General features: G+C 40.6%; 1 protein-coding gene across 1 annotated transcript in view; it reads left to right on the top strand.

Annotated features, from left to right (window-relative positions):
- FBXO42 (F-box protein 42) overlaps positions 1-21295 on the top strand; it is a 91518-nt gene that overhangs the window by 64192 nt on the left and 6031 nt on the right. The window contains exons 5-9 of the mRNA XM_060089023.1: positions 17162-17315; positions 18132-18242; positions 19588-19684; positions 20167-20223; positions 21122-21238. Of these exons, the coding sequence (XP_059945006.1) occupies positions 17162-17315; positions 18132-18242; positions 19588-19684; positions 20167-20223; positions 21122-21238 (536 nt within the window). The remainder of the gene's footprint in view (positions 1-17161; positions 17316-18131; positions 18243-19587; positions 19685-20166; positions 20224-21121; positions 21239-21295) is intronic.

Genomic DNA, 21295 nt, shown 5'->3' with positions numbered 1-21295 from the left:
TGCATCGGCAGGCGGACTGTCAACCACTGTGTCACCAGGGAAGCCATGTTTTTTTTTTTTTTTTTTTAAGGTGGCAGATATAACATGTCTATTTGCCGATGGGAATGATCTTCTAGAGGGAGGAATTGATTTGGATAAAAAGGAAGAACTAATTGCTAGGACAGTGTCTTCAAATAGTGACAAAGGCAGAATCTACTATACAGGTGGAGGGCTTGACTGTGGATAGGAACACTGACCCTTTATCCAAAGGAACAAGAAGGAATATCAGATTACGGATGCTGGTGGATGGGTAGGTGTGGGAACTGGTGGAAGTTCTCTACTGATTGCTTCATCACTCAGATAAAATAATTAAGAATGGAACAGAACAGAAGCCCTTGGAAATCTTGGCTGGTGATTATGAATGTACAGTTATATTCATTGTAGTCTTTGCCAGGCGGTTCTAGGAAGTTGAGTGTTTCGACTTCTGGTATTGTACTAAGGTAACACCTTCACTCTTAGTTTTGTTTGACTCAGCCTGTGTTCAATTCCCAAAGCAAATGAGCAGTTCTTGGGACAGGTACTTCAAACGACTAATGTTTGGGGCTTCCCTGGTGGCGCAGTGGTTGAGAGTCCGCCTGCCGATGCAGGGGACACGGGTTCGTGCCCTGGTCTGGGAAGATCCCACATGCCACGGAGCGGCTAGGCCCGTGAGCCATGGCCGCTGAGCCTGCGTGTCTGGAGCCTGAGCTCCGCAACGGGAGAGGCCACAGCAGTGAGAGGTCCGCGTACCACAAAAAAAAAAAAAAAGACTAATGTTTGAACCCCTCTTTCTAAAATACCCTTTATTCAAACCGAAGCTAATTTTGGCGTCTGTTTAATATATAATGTCATATAAGTCACAGCCTTTTTTTTTTTTTTTTTTTTTTTTTTGCGGTATGCGGGCCTCTCACTGCTGTGGCCTCCCCCGTCGCGGAGCACAGGCTCCGGACGCGCAGGCTCCGGACGCGCAGGCTCAGCGGCCATGGCTCACGGGCCCAGCCGCTCCGCGGCATATGGGATCCTCCCAGACCGGGGCACGAACCCGTATCCCCTGCATCGGCAGGCGGACTCTCAACCACTTGCGCCACCAGGGAGGCCCTGGGTTATTTATTTATTTTTTTGCGGTGCGCGGGTTTCTCACTGTTGTGGCCTCGGGGCACGAACCCGTGCCCCATGCATATGCGGGCGGACTCTCAACCACTGCGCCACCAGGGAAGCCTACAGCCTTTTTTGGTTACTTTAAATCAAGGTAGAAATTTTCAAGTAGAAATTTTTACATTTAATATTGGACTGTTGTGATTTTTAGAATGTATTAAACATTAGCTCACACCCATTTACAAAAGGGGAACAAATTTCAGTTTTAAAATTCTCCATAGTTATGAGAGTCTATAAATTTTGGGAGAGCCTATAAATGTTAGGTAAAGATTTAAAGCTTAGCCTGTCAACTCTAGTCCTGGAGCACAGTTGATTTTCCTACCACATCCTTCCCGTAGAATCTTCTTTCCCAAGAATTTTTTTTTTCGCCTTTCTAGTTTCTTCCCTTTTAGTCACGCGTGGAGTTCTAAGTGATGGATTGTTGTTCAGGCCCTTTGTATTAGAAAAACATATCAAGGTCCGAGACACACGTACTAGATGCCTATTCTAATCTTGGCCTTGCTACTTCTGAGCTACTTGCTTTTGAAGTTAATCACGTCTGCATTTTCTGGGCCTCGATTTCCTTCACTGTATAAAGAGGAAAAGATAAGACCACTGTTCCTAAAACTACACAGCAAATCACCTGGGAAACTTACTAAAAATATAGATTCCTCAGCCTCATAACAGTCACTCACCTGTTATCAAGGGATTGGGGATAGAGTGGCAGATCTGCATTTTAAAAAAGAAAATGTCCCAGTTGATTTTAAACCTAGCCAAATTTGGAAACCCTGGATCACTGCGAAATCTTCTTGCTTTCTTACCGTGCAAACTGTGACCTCACTTTGTTGTCACAGTCTATTAGGTGGGTGTGTGCCAAACTGGACTCCCTAACTGTTAAGAATGGCCGCTCTGTGCTCTCTTAGCTGCTTCTTTGTAGAACTAGCTACCTGTTACCCTAGTTAGGAATAGCCTACTTTCTGAGGAAATGATTATGGAGAAAGGTTTTGGGTGTTGGTTGCCCCAGACTCTTCATACATAACTACCTAACTTTCAAACCAACCCAACTAGGTTGGCACTACTATTATCCCCATTTTGCAGGTGAGGAAACTGAAGCTCAGAGAATCACCTAATAATTTACCTAAGATCACACAGCCAATAAGTGACGGAGCAGTGATTGAAACGCAAGATTTTGTCTCTAGAGTCTGTGTTTTTTTCTACTATGACATGCTGTGAGTAGTTTTATTTTATTCTATAGTTTGCTAGTTTCACATTATCAATTTTACTTTTTAAATGGACTTTTAAATTTTAGAATAGAACAGAGTTCCCACAACCAGTTTTCCATGTTGTTAACATCTAGTCATAATAGTACATTTATGACAATTAATGAACCAATATTGATACATTATTATTAACTGAAGTCCATACTTTATTCACATTTCCTTATTTTTTTATTCTGATGTTCTTTTTCTGTTCCAAGATCTCATCCAGTTCACATTACATTTAGTCTTCATGTCTCCTTAGGTTCCTCTTGGCTATGACAGTTTCCCAGACTTCCTTGTTTGTTGATCTTGACAGTTTTAGGGGTATTTTGTGGACTATCGTTCAGTTGTGGTTTGTCTGGTGTTTTTCTTATGGTTAGACTAGAGTTATGGATTTGGGGGAAGAAGACCATAGTGGTATAGTGGCCTTTTCATCACATCCCGTCAAGGGTACATACTGTCAACATGATTTATCACTGTTGATGTCACCCTTATCACCTGGCTGAGATAGTGTTTATTAGATTTCTCCACTATAATAATTATTCTTTTTTTTCCCTCCTTTTAAAATTCTTTTTTAAAGTTTGTTTATTTTCCTGTGATTCTCTTTTCTTTATTTATAGTTGCCCTTGGTCCTTGACATTCAGTTTGAGGGGGAATAACTAAGCTCTCTGGCCATTATGTCTATCATCAGAGTCAGGAAAGGATGATGAGCAGAGGGTATGTCAGCAAAGAAACCTTTTCGCAGCTTAGAGAATTTTAAAATATCAACATGATTTGCCTTTTTTAATTTTTTGGTGGGAAGCAGGAGGATGCTGAAGACAGAATCTCTCTTTTATTATGACTTAACCCGATCAAGATCCTTCCAGCTATCCAGAGTCAGAAGCTCTGTTGGAAATAATTTTCTTTCCTTAGGACAATTCCCCAAGAGAAAAACCACATCTTACAAAATCACTGAGTAATCCTGCAGAAAGTCTACTTTTGGAGTCAGGGGCAGGAAAAAGAAAGAGTATTGGTCATATCAGATGTTTATAGGAAGGCCCAGAATATCCTCAGAAGCTGAAAAGTGCTAGAACTATCCAGAAATAACTGCCCAGAGTGTCACTGTTTCTCTTCTGTGTAAATGATACCTTAAAAATGATACTCATAGGGTTCTTGGATCCATTGATGAAGCTTTCTGTTCTGTGTCTAGTGGAAAAGCTTACTCTTAGGTTTTCTACTGCCCTTTCCTGAGCCTGTGGTAATATCACCTGGAAAGAAGGGAGTCTGGGACTGATACCTGGCACCAGGTATAACCAAAACAGCTGACGGAAAAATCTGTTCTGGAGAAGATCACCCAGTCCTTCCCTTGCCTTAGGTCCCAAATGTCAATGCTGACATTGAAATAGCTGGATGTGGAATTTTTTAGAATAAAATGTATTAGTGTACTTATGGGCTTTAGATTCTGCTTTTTAGCGTTGTTTTGCATCTAAACACTTTAGACATTTGTTAAAAAAAATCACCATTATATGTAAATGTGTTCTGTGAATACCTGTCTATGGAGAAGGGGGAGAAATGGTTGCTTATCAACTGGTAAATATTAGACTGTGTAGCAAGAGGACACTGTTGCATGCCTTCAAGCTTCTCTTCTGTCATAAAAACAAATCATTGATCTCATTGTTTTAATATTTTCTTTGTGAAGGAGAAGTCCCAGTTCGTTCTTACCTACAGATCTTTTCTTGATTACCAGTTGTATTGATTACCAAAATGTATTAAAATCTGTCCTTAGTTTATCTCTTCCATGTTGGAAATTCTATATCCTTTAACTTTATTCATTTGGTCCAACTCATGAGCCTTTTCTGTCCTTTCTTAAAACCTTCTAATTTTTTTTCTTATTTTAGATAGAAGTTCAGAGTGTCATTGAGAATAAGCAGTGACTTTCTTTAGAATTCTGAGCTTTCATATCTACACATGTGTTCATGTCTGCCTACTATCTTGACAAGCCATTTTTGGTTGCTCTTGGATTCCTTGTGCAGTAAAACTCTCAGACCATCTAGTGTTTCTGTTTATTGTCAGGTATCCACATAATTCCCTACCCCACACCCCACCCCGGGCAAGAGCACTTCATTTTGTATGATTTATTAATGTTGTGTCCTGAATGAAATTTTAGAAAGCTAGTCCTGTATGGGGGAACACAAAAGGTATTGTCCTTGTGTTGTTTCTAACTTCTCCTTCCCCATGAATGACCCTGTTGGTTTCTAGTACACTCAGCAGTACAGTGTACCAACTCGTGCCCAGTGCACATTGTTTGGCTGTTTACAATCCAGGATCAGGCCAATTTCTCAAGTTTTCCAACTCTCTTAACCTTGAGGAGATTTTGTACAGAATCTACAGGGTGCTCTTCCCAGGTGGGTGAGAGTTGTGTTTGGTCATTTATTAACTTAAAAATATCAGCCTGAATTCTGGGAAACTACTTTATCCTTTCAAAACTCAGAAGCTACCTCTCATCTCTTCTTTGGGAGATGAACTCTTGAGCTATACTTTAATTGACTCTACTTATCAAACAAGTAGTACCCCTGATTATTTTCTCTTTTCCATAGTTCTCTTGAAAGTGATTATGGGCTATGGATTTTATATGTGGTTTGTTGGCTTTTACACTGTGTTCCTTTCTTGCTTTCTCTTCCCAGTTAGTAAACTTTCTGAAATCCCATTGCCCAGTCTTAAAATGTTTGTTGCTATTTGATTTATATGTATATATGAGTTATAGAGTGGTTAGATATTAAATGAGGAATGTGTTCTTAAAGACCTCACATAATGAATTTTAATTCTGACAATGGATTGCTGGTATTTCTGTTTACTGGTGAAAGTAGTGGGTGATGCCATGTGACAACAGTGTAACATGCTTTAACATTAGCTTTGGCATTAGCCATTTTTTCTTTCTTAACAATACATTTATTAAGACAGTTTACATATAGGAAAATGAACAAATCTTAAGTGTATAACTCAAAGACTTTTTAACATATGTATACAGCCATGTGATGATCACCTAGATCAAGATACAAAATACTGCTATCACTTCAGAAAGCTCCCTTGTGCCCCTTTCCTGTCAGTACCACTCCCCACAGAGGTAACCACTATTCTGACTTCCAAGAGATTTTTTTGAGATTCATCTTGGTTTTTTTTTTAAGATTCATCCATGCGGTTGCATCTGTCAGTGGTTTATTCCTTTTCATTGCTGTCAGTATTCCATAACATGAATATACCACTTTTTTTTGAACCCATTCTCCTGTTGATGGATACTTGGGTTATTTCCACTTTGAATATAGCTGCAGTCAACATTCTTACATAAATTTGTTTGTGGACATATGCACTCATTTCTTACTTAAGACCTACTTGTCAACTTTAAAGAATATTCTAGGGGGCTTCCCTGGTGGCACAGTGGTTAAGAACCCGCTTGCCAGTGCAGGGGACAAGGGTTCGAGCCCTGGTCCAGGAGAATTCCACATGCCACGGAGCAACTAAGCCTGAGCGCCACAACTACTGAGCCTGAGCTCTAGAGCTCACAAGCCACAAGTACTGAGCCTGTGCACCACAACCACTGAAGCCCACGCACCTAGAGCCCGTGCTCTGCAACAAGAGAAGCCACCGCAATGAGAAGCCCGTGCACCATAATGAAGAGTAGCCCCCGCCCGCCTCAACTAGAGAAAGCCCGCATGCAGCAACAAAGACCCAACGCAGCCAAAAATAAATAAATAAAAGAATATTCTAGACACACTAAGTACCCAGAGAGTTCTCTCCTCACTTAGTCTTGCTGTAAGTAGGAGGATATAGTGATATAACTAAGTATTTTAGAGGTTTGAAGAGAAAAGACCACTCAGCTAGTAATTAAAGGTACACTCATTATTAGGGCCTCATGACCTCAAGTGATGGGAGGAAGGCTAGTTGGTGGTAGTACCATTAAGAGCATGGTTTTTGTGCCGAGAAAACACAGGTTTGCATCTGATCTCTTCAGGCTAAGGTTGCTTAGTAACTGGATGACCTTAGACAGGTTGTTTAACATTTCATTTGCCTCACCTATAAGGTAGACATGGTAATACCTACATTTCATAACTTTTGTTCAGATTATATACAATACACCTTTATATGTATACTGAAGTCCTAGCTAAGGAGTGTAGAGAGTGGTCATAAGTTATCCTCGAGTTCCCAAAGCTTGAAAAGTGCATTCATTCCTTTGTTCATTTTCATGCCTCTGTTTATTGAGTATTTATGCCCAGTGCTGTTGTAAGTCCTGCAGATATAGATGTGAACAAGCAGCAAGATCTATAAGACAATAAACAAATCAATACGAAGAAAATACAAAGAACTAAGAAGAAAATAACTGGTGGTGCAAGAAAGTAGATGGAGATGTTTAAATAAGTTATAAAATGTATATAGAGCCAGGACTTATATGGATGGGTAGGTTTTTAAAAGAAATATGACTTATGAGGAGAAAAGTAGTAAACTAATGAAATAGGATTCTGTTCACAATTTGTTGCCTTTTTTTTTTTCTTGGCCCTGCCATTTGGCTTGCGGGATCTTAGTTCCCCAACCAGGGATTGAACCCCGGCCCTGGCAGTGAAAGCGCCAAGTCCTAACCACTGGACTACCACAGAATTCCCTGTTACAAGTTATTTTTAAGACTAGTTGTTTTGTTTTGTTTTTAAATTTATTTTTGGCTGAGTTGGATCTTCGTTGTGGTGCACGGGCTTCTCATCTCGGTGGCTTCTCTTGTTGTGGAGCACAGGCTCTAGGCATGCGGGCTTCAGTAGTTGAGGCTCACGGGCTCTAGAGCGCAGGCTCACAAGTTGCGGCGCGTGGGCTTAGTTGCTCCGTGGCATGTGGGATCTTCCCGGACCAGGACGGGAACCCGTGTCCCCTGCCCTGGCAGGCGGATTCTTAACTGCTGCGCCACCAGGGAAGCCCAAGACTAGTTGTTTAAAGATTATGTGATTTTGCTTAAAATAACTCTGACATATTTGAATCTCCATCTCCATTTTTTTGTTTTCGTAGTAGGAAGGCACCCAGGGCCCAGATACCGTAGTGCTAATCGCTATGAGGAAGGCATAGGATGTTACTTAAGTGACTACTTTTAATTCTTTGTTGAGTTAGCTCCTTCCTGCTTCATGGACCCGTTCCTGGTTAATCCTCTTTATGAGTTGGTGATTTCTCCATGTCTCCTCTAGCCCTATGCAATCCTGGAACAGCCTGGATCTCTGGTGGTCTTGGGAGATGGGAATGAGTGCAGAGCCAGTGGGTTCCCCTAGGAAAGGAAGGAATCCTTTCTGTTTGTTTATAAAGTTCAGATCCTGGGATTTTTCCAGAATACATGCTTTTCTAAGGTGGGTACACATTCTCTCCTGGTGGAGAGAAGAGTGGGGAAATTTGCATAGCACAAATCTGGGTAAACTTTAGTCCTCTAAGGAAGAGAATAAATAAGGTTCTACCATATTTCAGTTTAGCTCTCTCCTGCCTGACTAGGATTTTCCTGTTTTGTTACCAGGCCAGAAACTTTATGACTCGCAACATTGTTTTCACTTCTAAACAGAACCACTTAAAAGGGCACCTGCCCCCCCAACCCTGAGAACTGCAATTAACAAATTACCAGATTAGACTCAGACTCTGGACCTCATCTCCTTCCCCAGAAATTGAATCAAATGACTACTTAACATGGTAACAAGGAACTGTTACTGGTTTTCATGTTGTTAGTTTTTAACTGATAAGTGCTGCCTTATTTATCAGGTGGTCTTTCATGTGGGTTTGTTTAGAAGTGAAAACTGCCAACAGGGAATTTCTTTTTGTTCATGCCTATGGCCTATATAGTTATACAGGATCTAAAAGTTTCTCATGCCTATTACAAAAGTTCCTCTTGTTTTGGATGTTCTGTAAATGACCCAGGGAGTGATGTTTTTAAAGATATGGGTATAATTGTAATAATGGAAATGTGTGCCCTGAAGCCTGAGATCCAGGCAAGCTTCCTCTAATATTAGTGAGTTGTTTTGATATCAATCAGTAACTTTCTGACCATGTTGCAACTGAGGAAAAAAATAGGAAAAGGAAAAAAAAATTGGAGTGTGAGGGGAACACCTAAAGAAGTGTTTGGCCTTTCCCCTGCTGAAAGGCACATTGATACCTCCAGGGTAGGTTGTGATGAACTGGAGCCAGGTCTCATCCCAGCCCACAAGGGATCCATAACTATTCGGCTTCCTTGGATGGGTTCAGTTCTGCAAACATTTTCATGAGAACTAGTTCCTGTTCTCTAGGATAATATAATAATATAATCTTATCGGGAGATTCTAAATGGATAATTTCAGCACTGTACTGAATGCTCAGATTGAGGTTAGATAAAGGATGTCCCTCTCCATTCACCCCTCCCTCCCCTAGGAGGGTCTTTAGCTCAGCATGGGAAGGAATGTGCTGGTCCTGAAGAAAGCCATGTCTAGAAGAACTTAGTTCTTTTGCATCCAGTACCATGTCCTTGGTGACTAACTTAAGTCCCTATTTTAGAATTAAAGAGCCCCGTTGGCTAGAATCAAGTCTTGGAAAGCAGGAGTTCAGGGGTTCTGGAGTGACTTTGCCAAAGAGTAACTTTATATTTATCTCCTACCTTTGTTCTTTAAAATAGGCATTATAGTTTTGTATCTTCCCTGGGCCTGTAAATAATTGAGGAGACTCAACATAATTATTATTGGCCACATTGAAGTTAAATTGGAAACATTTTCATTAGCTGAAGAGAAACTGGTATGTGTTCCAGATAGAACCTCTGTGGTCCTGGCTGCATACTTTGGAGACCATTCTGAATAGTTACTAGTCTTCAAGGTGTTTACAGTGCCCAAGACAGACTTTATACTCATGAATTGTGTTCTTCTCAGTTTTCCTTTTGTCTCCCAATTCCTCAAGTCATAAAACCATGAAACATGCTTTTCTTGTTCTGATTACAAAGTATTACCTATAAAGTCAAACCAGTTTAGAGATGTAAGCAGTTAAATTATAACTCCAGTAGTTTTTCTTTAAAGGGTCTCTTCCGTCCTAAGTTGTAAGTGCCAGCCTATCTTCTTGTGCCCTGTAGGTTTTCTGATTGCAGATGCTAATGTGGTGTCTGGGAAATACCTCTCCAAATTATTCTTCTCTTGACCTCTGACTCTTGCTATCAAGGTCAGTCACTTCACACACTACCATAATGACAGTTCTGTCACACCAAGGGCTTGGTCCACTTCCCAAGACCCAGCTTGGGTCCTATCAGCAAAACTCATCTTCCCCAACGCCCTCCCCCACCCCCCACACCAACTCAGGCTCCTCACTACCACAGAAGAGTACCCACAGAAGAGAAACTGTGAGGTAGGGTTGTTGGTTAATCTGGCCTATCTGGTCTTATTTTGCCCTCAAGGCCAGTTTTGTGTGGGATGGATGAGTGTACCTCATTTGGAGCTGCGAGTGAATGCCTTTCATTGGACCTACCCTGAGAAAGTGAGTGCAAGTGAAGAGTTGTTAATATGAGATGGAGAGTATGACCTGAAACCTCAGTCCCATTATTCATTCTTTAATGTCCCCTTTGGCATCATTACTACAAAATAGTAATTATTTGAAAGCATCCAGGGAAAAGTTTTTGACTTCCAGTTAGGAAGCAATTTAGACCCCCTTTTTAAAAAAGCAAATCACACACCAAAGCATTCTGTACCTCCATGAGCGAAGTGGAGATTTTTTTGTCCAGTACTTTTCTTCTGGATTAATTGGCATGCTAGTGAGGCTCCCTTGGTAAAATTTTTCATGCTCATAGTTTTCTTGTTTTCAAACTTTACCTCTTGTAAGTACCTAATTCCTAGTATTAGATCTTTCTATTTTCAGAGTCATGGAGAACTATTAGCAAGTCACTTATGTTGCTGTAAATAAGTCTTAAAGTGACTTGTCTGAAAGCAGTAGGTGGAACATTTTTTCTCCACTTATTTATTTTGCAGAGTGTAGGTTCAGTAACATGTAGATGAGGATGACCAAGGAAATACTTGTGTATTGAAAATGTTAAAGTAGTTCCTTTTAGCACCCCTTTAATCAAAGCACTTGGCAGGGAAAACCCACTTTGGACCCATGTTCATATAGTCATAAACAGAGTGTATGTACAGAAGAAGTCTGGATAGATTCAGTGTTAAGGAAAATCATATAAACTGGGGAAAAAGTCAAAAGGCTGACCACATGCCCTTTTAATGTCATCTTTGAGCATTTTCTAACAGGTTCACCCAAGGATTATTTAAGTCTGCAACATGGTTCTCAAAGTCTAGTCCCCAGACATCAGCATCACCTGGGAACTTGTTAGAAATGCAACTTCATGGACCCTACCCCATACCTGCTAAATAGGAAACTCAGAAATGTGTACCAGCAATCTGTGTTGTAACAAGTCCTTCAGCTACTTCTGATACAACTGAAGTTTGAGAACTACAGCTCGAGGGGAATGGTAACTATAACATCTGAATAGTAAACCAATAATATTAATAAATAATGCTCACAGTATGGAGAAGTAAAAGTAGCTTTTTAGTCATGCATAAAATACAGGCACCCTCAATTAGAATGGGTGCTTGTTTTATCTTGTGTCAAACAATCGCGCTTCTCTTCTAGTACTAGGGTCTACGTGAGTAGCCACCACAGTTGTGGGAAAGTGGCATAGAAACTAAACCAGAATTTGGCATCGCTTCACTGTTTTACCATCGTCTTTGCAAAAGTAAACGAGAATGCCTTGTAATTCTACCACTGTCTTTCGTATGTGAAAATTTCTTCTGATTTCATAGGAGTCTTGGGAAACATGTGAGCCAGTTAGTGATTTTAGGGAATGTTAGTTCTGTGTATAGGGTGCCTATCTGATTATCCAGTTTCCCACAGATGCCTTTTTGGTTTGTGCCTTGTTTTGAAACTTGCTCCATTGATCATATCTCCTGTGTGATCAGAGGCCTTTGGTGTTTGGGGAAAGAAGCCGGTGAGGATAACCATCAGCTCTGGGAGGAACGAGCTTAAGTAACATGTCTGTCCAAGTCTGACACGGGCATATTTGGTCCTGTGGTGCTTGATGAGAACCGACTTGGGAGTGACACCCTTTCTAACTCCACTTCTGTGATACAATGATATTTAGACTGTCTAGAGCACCAGTGACCTCATATTTTGAAGGCAGGCCGAGAAAGGTCCTAATGAGTAGAAAACCTCCATTTATAAGTTTTCTTGAAGGAAGGGTATTTATTTCATCGTATGTCGCCATGATGATGATGGGCCTTTTAACTGTGGAAGGTCTTGTTGTCAGACTGCCCTGTACTGTACAAGATTTCCAGTGACTCATTCCCTCTCTAATGTCATAGGTGGGTGTGTTAAACAACCATGTGATTTCATTCTAGCTACTGTATGGAATGAATTGCTTGCACATAGGTGCAGTTCTTCAAAGTTTAGGACCTGATATTTTATCTAGGGATAGTCCATATAAAAGTTACTTTCCTTGCCCAATAATGTATGGTCATTTTGTTTGTTTGCTTGTTTTTTAATAAAGTTTGTAAATGCTACTCTTTACATAGCTTGCTTTTCTTGGAACTTTAAAACAGCAAATAAAGGTATGTAATTTGAAAATGAGTTTTCTTGTTTTTCTAAGAATTCTGGTAAAGATATTGTTTGCTTTCCAGAACTCGGATAAATAGACTGTTTATTCTTTTAAGATATAGAAATTGCCAAAATTCATTGACCTCTGCAGTCTCTGATCTCACCATAAATTTAATTCATTTCATTTGTGGACCTTGCGTTAAGATAATTGGGAGGGGATTTGAAGACCCTTTGCTTTAAACAAATTCAAAATAGGAAATATGTAAATTTAAAAAATGATAAAATTAGGGGCTCTTGGCAAAGGCTTTATAATATTGATTTCTTCAAGTAACAAGAATTTTAAAGTATCGAATTTGCAACAAATAATGTAAGCATTACATGCATGATTGGTCACAGAAAATTTGACACACCAGTATCTTTGACCTCTTGTTGCTGAACCAACTGTACAGAGGTTGTATGTTGAATTCTGTGCCCTCCCTCCCCCCTGCTTCATTTGTTCTTGTAGGGTAATTTTTTCCCCACTTTCCTTATAAATTGAGATGGAGAAGTACAATTTAACTTTTCAGTATGACTCTATATAGCTGTCAAGATAGTATGATGCTAAAATTAAAGCTTCCATATGTGACATAAAACAGACCTTGGAAATTTTGGATGAAGGGATTCTCCTACTTCTTTGGTTAAGAAGTAGAGGGAAATTTTTTGGCTTTCTTAAAGGTCAAGATATTTGAGAAGTCATTTCAGAAAGCCCTTATTTAAGATAATTCTTAAGGATTGATTTATCATTGTCACTGGTCCCAGTTTACCTTTCTTTGGAGAGCCTGGAGAACAAATAAAGGGTCTTGTCTATATTAGAGGTAGAGTGTGACCCGGAGCCTTGTGGAGAAAAAGAGATCCTAAGAATAGCCTTCTGTTCAATTTACTTATCTCTCTGTCTGTTCTAGGTCTGTGGCTTTAATTAATTAAGATTTAAGTTGTAGGGCTTCCCTGGTGGCGCAGTGGTTGAGAGTCCGCCTGCCAATGCACGGGACGCGGGTTTGTTCCCCGGTCCGGGCAGATCCCACATGCCACGGAGTGGCTGGGCCCGTGAGCCGTGGCCGCTGAGCCTGCGTGTCCGGAGCCTGTGCTCCGCAACGGCAGAGGCCACAACAGTGAGAGGCCCGCATACCGCAAAATAAATAAATTTAAATAAATAAAATTAAATAAATAAAATTAAATAAAATTAAATTTTAAAAAAGATTTAGGTTGTAAATCAACTATATTTCAATTTAAAAATTTTTAATACAAAGGAACTTTTAAAAAAAGATTTAGGAAAGAACTTTTTCAGCTTTGAAACACTCAGACCTTTTGAGGTGCCTGACTTGTTTGTGGTAACTACTCAGAAGGAATGTATCTGTGTGCATGAAGAACAATCTAGAGAATGAGTATAAGCGATGCCTCGGTATTCTCATCTGTAAAATGGAAATAAAGGAACTTCTCTGGTGGTCCAGTGGTTAAGACTCCACACTTGCACTGCAGTGGGCACGGGTTTGATCCCTGGTCTGGGAACTAAGATCCCACATGTTGTGTGGTATGGCCAAAAAAAAACCCAACAACATAAAATGGAGGTAAAACTAGAGTTTTGGAAGGATTAAATTACTTAATACATGCAGAGTACTTAGAAATGTGCTTAGCATATAATAAATGCTCGGTAAATATTAGTCATTATCATTAGTAGCAGTAGTAATAGGTTTTTTTTAAGTCTTTTAACTTTATTTTTTATTAATTAATTTTATTTTTGTTTGCGTTTGGGTCTTTGTTGCTGCACACAGGCTTTCTCTAGTTGCAGCAAGTGGGGCCTACTCTTCATTGTGGTGCACGGGTTTCTCATTGCAGTGGCTTCTCTTGTTGCAGAGCATGGGCTCTAGGCGCACAGGCTTCTGTAGTTGTGGCACGCGGTCTTCAGTAGTTGTGGCACATGGGCTCAGTAGTTGTGGCACACGGGCTTAGTTGCTCTGCGGCATGTGGCAGCTTTCTGGACCAGGGCTCAAACCCGTGTCCCCTGCATTGGCAGGAGAATTCACCGCACCACCAGGGAAGTCCCAGTAATAGTTATAAGTAGCAGTAATTGTAATTTCTCTTAAAAGTCGGTCAGGTCACCCATCCATCCCTACCACCTTCCCCATACCGTGTGAACATAGGCATAGAATTTATAAAGTTAAAATCCTTTGTCTAAAGTAGTACTGTCTCTGTAATGATGGAAATGTTGTGTATCTGTACTTTCCAATTCAGTAGTCACTAGCACATGTGGCTAAATGGTGACTGTGTTGGGCATGCAGGTCTAAAGTATGGTCTTTACTTGGGTTTGATTTTATATATTGTTATGTTTTACAAACAGTCTTTTTGATTCTGTGACTAGTTTTTCCCCTTAAGAGATATGTATTCTTATACTACATTTGTAATCTCTTTACACCCAGCAGTGGTAAACATTGGTTTGCCTTGCCTTATAAAGTATTGGTAATTTATTTCAAAAGATATTATAGGAAATACATAGTACACATGAAAGAGCAAACCCTAACTAGTCTTATCATGTTAACCATTGGTTTTTGTTTCCAAATCATAATTCAGTATATTTGAGTTACCTTTCTGGGACTCGGGATGACCTCCTTTTCATATCATGTAGCATCAGTTATAATTTCATTTCTATTGTACTTTCTTGAGCTAAATAGTTACTCTGCCAGGAATACTCTAATCATATTGTAGTAGTTAAATATGTCCACCAGTTCAGTTCTGTTCTCATAAACTTTGTGCCATGTAGAAAGCACTACTATCAGATGTCTGTGGCCAATTGACGTGGTATTAACGTCGTATTAATTTGCTTTAGCAGTGATAATAACAATACCAGGCACTGTCCTAAATGCATTATGTGATTTAAGTCATTTAATTTTCACAACCACTCTTTTATATGGATATTCCTTGATCTATTTAAACACTGCAAATAAGCATCCTTGTTTCTTTTCTTTTTTCATTTGCCCAGCTATCTTATCTTGTTAGATTAATCCCTAGAAATGGAATTTCTGATTCAAAGCATATGCACTTAAACTTTTTTGATACAAACTGCTCATTTTAAGTTAAAAATCCCATTTTTGTTTGTTTCCATGTTTTGCTTATTGGGGGAACCTTGGTATGCTGCTTCACTTTTCTGTGGGGAGAGGGTGCACCTCGCAGCTTGCGGGATCTTAGTTCAACGACCAGGGATAGAACCTGGGCCCTCGGCAGTGAAAGCACGGAATCCTAACCACTGGACCACCAGGGAATTCTCTGCTTCTTCACTTTATACACTCAATTTAAAAGCTGGGATCTCCAGTATCTCAAATTCAAATCCAAATTTTAGTCTGGAAAGTTTTTAAGCTACTACTCTGCTGAAGTCTGTTACATATTTTATTAGCTTTTTCCAACTTTTTCACAGTACTTAGGGGTTCCAAAGTAGGGGCAAGAACTTGAAGCTTTGTTTGGTATTTCACAAATTAAATCATTTTGGGGTAACACTAGCGTTTTAACTTGACTGTTGTATCAGTTAGGCTTTCTAGTTGGGCTAGGAGGCTTCCTCCTAGGAGAGCAAAAGTTCTTAACCAGAAATCATGAGATTGTATGAAAGACAACATATCATGAGTAGCCCCCTTAGTCGTGATTCCTGTGAGATATGAGGATAGCAAGAACTGACTCATGGAATACTTCACCTAGTGTCTCAGGAAGAACCATTCCTAGAGAAGACTTGTTTCTGTGTTCAGATCCTGCTCTGGATTGATGTGTGTTCTATTAGAAAAGTATTCAAAATATCTGATGCTCACTCCACATTCTGAGTGCTGGTACCTTCCTAGTAAATCATGTTGTTACTCTTTTTTTTTTTTCAACCACACCACGAGGCTTGTGGGATCTTAGTTCCCTGACCAGGAGTTAAACCCAGGCCCTCAGCAATGAGAGCACAGAGTCCTAACCACTAAACTTCCAGGGACTTCCCTCATGTTGTTACTCTTAAGTTGCATCCCAGGGAAGACAGTCCTCTTCTCAACCTCAGGACTGTGTAATCGACACCATTAAAGCAGTCTGAGCAGAGCTTTTGAAACTGTGTTCCCATACCCCTTGCTGAAGGGGGAGGCCAAGTTATCCACTGAAATTGGAGCACCTCAACAGCTATCATGTTAATATACTGCTGGGATTCTTTCTGCTTAAGATTTCCTTTGAAAAATAGATCCTATAGCTTTAACAACAACAAAAATTCTTTTTAATATTCCAGTATTAGTAAATACTGAATGAGACAAATTACTTTGGTCTTGAGCAAACTAAAGGTGGCAGGTAGAGTAAGGGATTGGGAGAAATAGCTATTGTTTCGAAGACAAGAAGCTCTGAAAAATGATGCTCCTGTGGGACATTTGTTAGCCGTAAAGTTTTCCAGCATAAGCCAAATTTCTATTGTTTTGAAATTTGGTCATCATAGCTCAGAGGTCCAGCCTGGAGGGCCTTAGTAGCCACTCTTGGCTGCAGTTTCATTGGAATGCTTTCATATAAAGCCTTGAAAGTCTGCTTCCATTGTGCTAGTGAGGCCCATAGCTAGGGGCCCAAAGTTCACTATGTTAACATTTGATTTATAGGACAAATGAGAACTGCATTCTGCCTCCTTTTTTTTTTTTTTTTAACCTATGTTTGTTAGCAGCAGTTATTTTTAAGTTGTATCTAGCCTCTATATATACTCCTCTCCGGATCCTTTACATGCTTTCCTTTGTGATCTCTGTTAAGCTTATTGAAGGGACGGACAGGAGAGTCAACATTTATTGAGTACCTGCTATGTGCCCAGCACTGTGCTAGGTGCTTTGAATATACTGTTTAATACTCAAAGCAACCTTATGAGATATATACTCTCATCCCTAATTTCAGGTGAACAAACTAAGCCTGAGAGAGACTAAGTAACTTTCCTCTAATTCAGGTTTCTTTACTTCAGTTATAAAAGACGTATAAATTGGTGATGATTTTCTCTCAGACCTGCAAACCCAGTTTTGTCTCCTCCTCTCCCTTATGCTTTGTAGAATTGGTTCCTGTTTTGCCAGTCTTCCAGGAAAAGGTGATCTATAGACAGCCTACTTATGGCTTTTTGTGAGGCCCTGAATCCTAACCATGCTGTTATTGACTTCTCCCAGGGTCCTATCCTTCCCCCAAAGCTGGCGCAACTCTGGTTGTATACAAGGACCTGCTGGTGCTGTTTGGTGGTTGGACACGGCCAAGCCCTTACCCCCTACACCAACCAGAGAGGTTCTTTGATGAAATACATACTTACTCACCCTCTAAAAACTGGTAAGCCACAAAGATAAGATCCTTTCAATCTGGAGTAGAAGGTTTAAAATGTTTGGATTCCTTATCTTTTTTCGTGTGTCCAGGAATCTCTTTGAGAATTTGACGAAAGCTTTGGACTCTTTTCCCAGAAAAACAAAATTTTTACACATGCACAGATTTTGCCTACGGTTTCAGAGGGTTTATAGGACCCCCTTAAAACTTGAAGTTAAGAACGCTTATTCTGAAGAGAAAATGTAGAAGACATTTATTCCTCTTCCAAGAAAAATGAATGAGACAGTTGAAGAATAGAGAGCTCTTCAGCTTTGGTTACTGATTCCCCAGGAGTGCTATGGATCCAGATGATTCTTTACTCCACGCTTTGTCCCCAAGACTGACTCCCAGTTGTTTTACAAACTTGTCTTTTTTAAATGACAGTAACCTCTGTTCCTTGTAATGGACTACTTCCTACAGGGCTCTTGGCAGCCGCTACTGATCAGATCAGGCCTCTAGGAAGAAATAGCAGGTGGTGTTCCTTCAGCAAACTAGGCCGTAGCAGCTAAGGAACCATAATGGAATCCCTTGTCATTGTTTTCTCATCACTCTACCTCCAAGCCATACACATTGAGAAGTTGAAAGTGTATATAACGTTAGCAGATTCGTAGAAAAGGCATAAATACCTTGTGACATCCTCCATTTATTATCCTAACAGTTTCTCTACTGAAGGTGATAGGATTGTCATTTTAAATGGATGCCTGCTTAACTGTTTTCCACCTTAAACATGTAGGATCAGAAGCAGAGGGGCTGACTTCTTGGCTTCCTCCTGTCTTTTTATATTAGGTGGAACTGCATTGTGACAACCCATGGCCCACCTCCCATGGCTGGGCATTCTTCTTGTGTGATAGACGATAAAATGATCGTCTTTGGTGGCTCCCTAGGATCCCGGCAAATGTAAGTCTATTTGGTTTGCTCGCTATCAACCTGAACGTAAATACTCCTGGAAAAGTAAACTAGGTCAGAAAAGTAAACTAGTCAGGGTCAGTATTCCTGAGCATGGTTCTAATTAATCCAATAATTATCTCACCCCCTAGTATTCCATTTTTTTATTCTAGTCATAGACCAATATGTTGAAAAACTTGCTCCATAGAATCAGGGCTATGTAGAATCTCTGTTTTGTTTGATATGTGGTTCAGTTCAGTGGGATAAGTTCTGATGGGGCCTCCACCTTCTCTGTTTCTACCTGTGCCTACAGAAGGCCGCCCTCTAAGAAGCAGAGTACTTTTCCTTCTTCTCCTTTATGGCCCAGCTCGTGACCCTTGGGGCTTTAGAGAAGGAGAGAGGTAGATTGACAGGACAGGTGGAAACGGTTCACTCTCCAAATAGGATGGATTGAGGGAATGGGTAGGAGCAAGAAAACCGTGTCAGGCCTGACATCCTCTGTGAGGTGGTTCTCCCTGCCCACTGTCCTCCACCTCTGGCCACGACTGGCCAGCTCAGGCCAGACCCGGAGCAGTCTGTCTGAATCACTATGTATCTGCTTTGGCATTAGGAGCAGTAGTGGTTGTTTCCTCTGTGCTTTGAAATGGAAGTTGATGAGCTGTCAGCAGTAAAACCATTCCAGATCCAACCCTATTCCCCCTTAGGGTACTTTCCATCTTCTTATTTTAAAACAGTATGGAGGAGACAATGTGAGCTCTACCCTCCAGATGAGAGGGTTTAAGGCTTAAGGTATTGGAGCTCTTACTCCTGTGTTTCTGTGTGTGAATAAGTGACCATAGAGAGGGGACCATAAAATAGAGACTGCTATTTAGGAGTCTATCCTTGCCATACTGGTCCCTTGAGGGTTGGAGATGCCAATTTGTCCTTGATAAAAGTGCAGCTTTCATGAGCCATGGTGAAATTACCTTTTGTAGCCAAAGTCAATAAATCTTTATCTCCTGGACAATGGTAGAACTGCCTTTTGAATAATTTTTTTCTCTTCCTTGTGGGTTTTGCCTTTGAAGGACTGTATCATGACTAGTATCTATTTCCTGCTATCACCAATTAATTAACTCTAGCTTTGGGTATTATTGTTTGGCTACAGACATGACTCAACTGAGGCCTTATGGGTCACTGGACAGAGCAAAGGTTTGAAGGTCTCCTTTCCAGGGAAAGGAGGGGAAGAAAAATATAGTTGAGCGCTGACTATGAGCATGGCACTTTGCGGGGCATCCTTATGAATGTAACTTCATTTATATCAGTTCTTGTGGGCCCTGAGAGCTCCCAACTGCTTCATTCTTTTGTCCTTGTCTTATAGGAGCAATGATGTCTGGGTCCTTGACCTCGAGCAGTGGGCGTGGTCCAAGCCGAACATCTCCGGCCCTAGTCCTCATCCTCGAGGTGGCCAATCTCAGGTGCTCAGAAATTAAAATAACTATTCAGCAAACACTGTAGCATCTTTCAGTTAGGACAGGAGAGGGAGGAGGGAGTCAGGTAAGATGCCAACATACAGAAGCCAAGGAGAATTTATCATTCTTTTTGGCTGGTATTTATTTTTCAACTTCTAATGGGTTATAATTATTTTTGTTGGCTTTATATTATGCCTCTCCTGAAAGCATTTACTTTGCTTTTTTATTTTTCAAGAGAACCCTGCATTTTATGTGGTTGGCACTCTCATGTTAATAATGTTTGATCAACAAAGAATCCATTCAGGTGAATCATCAGTAATTTGTTTACAAGGATCAGAATTGACATGGTTTGGGTAATGGAGATCTTATGGTAAATAGAATACTCTCATTTGGAAGCTGAGTAGACTATTTTCATTTACCACTGAAGTATAGGAAGCTCAGATGCCTGTGTCTTTGTAGGTTTATTTTAAATTTCTTCCTCTCCCCAGATTGTCATAGATGATGCAACTATTTTAATCCTTGGAGGGTGTGGCGGTCCCAATGCTGTGAGTATTGCTGGTATGGCGTTCCCATGCACATGCTGCTAAGTATTCAAAACTTGCTTCCCCTGTCTCATCTTGTAAAAGTGTACAAGGCCATTTCTGTAGCATTTTCATTTAGAAAATACCTTTTCCACTTTGGGTATATAGCCTTTGTATTTTCTGGCCTTCTTCTCCACTCTCTTTTTGCGGGGGGAAGCTTTTCATCAGAGACATTCGTCTATTGAATATTCCTGTCTAAAGTCTTCCTAACTCCCACTTAGTCTTTGGGCTATAAGTTTTGCTGCTGTCATTTTTTCAAGGAGGGATGGGACAGAAAAGCAGATGGATAATGGCCAGAGTTCACATGGAATTTATTTAAGAATGCAGATTCAGGGCTTCCCTGGTGGCACAGTGGTTGAGAATCCGCCTGCCAATGCAGGGGACATGGGTTCGTGCCCTGGTCTGGGAAGATCCCACATGCTGTGGAGCAGCTGGGCCCGTGAGCCATGGCCGCTGAGCCTGCGCGTCCGGAGCCTGTGCTCCTCAACGGGAGAGGCCACAACAGTGTGAGGCCCGCGTACCGCAAAAAAAAAAAAAAAAAAAAAAGAATGCAGATTCAGACATTCTGGATATGTATTATCTACCCTTTCATCAGTGTACACACACACACATACACACACATAAAACCACAGGCAAAATTCAAAACCACTTAAAATTGATTCATGGGGTCACAAGTACAATTTCACATGCCAGGCCAGTGGTAATATATGAATGAATGAATGGCTAGAGATTTTGCTATTCTTTCTGAAGAATTCACACACTCTATGACAGACAGCACAACTTTGAGATTCCAGCTCTGTGTGTGTATGTGTTTTGTAACATGTACCACACCTGAGTCCTGTTGTTGGTGCTTCTCTTACAGCTGTTCAAGGATGCTTGGTTGTTGCACATGCACTCAGGTCCCTGGGCCTGGCAACCACTCAAGGTAGAAAATGAAGACCATGGGGCCCCAGAACTGTGGTGCCATCCAGCTTGCCGAGTAAGTAGGGAACTGACAGGCCAGCAGAAGGAGAGGTCCTAAACTCTAAAGCCAAAT

Source organism: Mesoplodon densirostris, chromosome 2, assembly GCF_025265405.1.
Source record: "Mesoplodon densirostris isolate mMesDen1 chromosome 2, mMesDen1 primary haplotype, whole genome shotgun sequence".
Classification (NCBI taxonomy): domain Eukaryota; kingdom Metazoa; phylum Chordata; class Mammalia; order Artiodactyla; family Ziphiidae; genus Mesoplodon; species Mesoplodon densirostris.
Note: the sequence above shows the minus strand (reverse complement) of the source record. Positions and strands in the feature narration are given on the sequence as shown.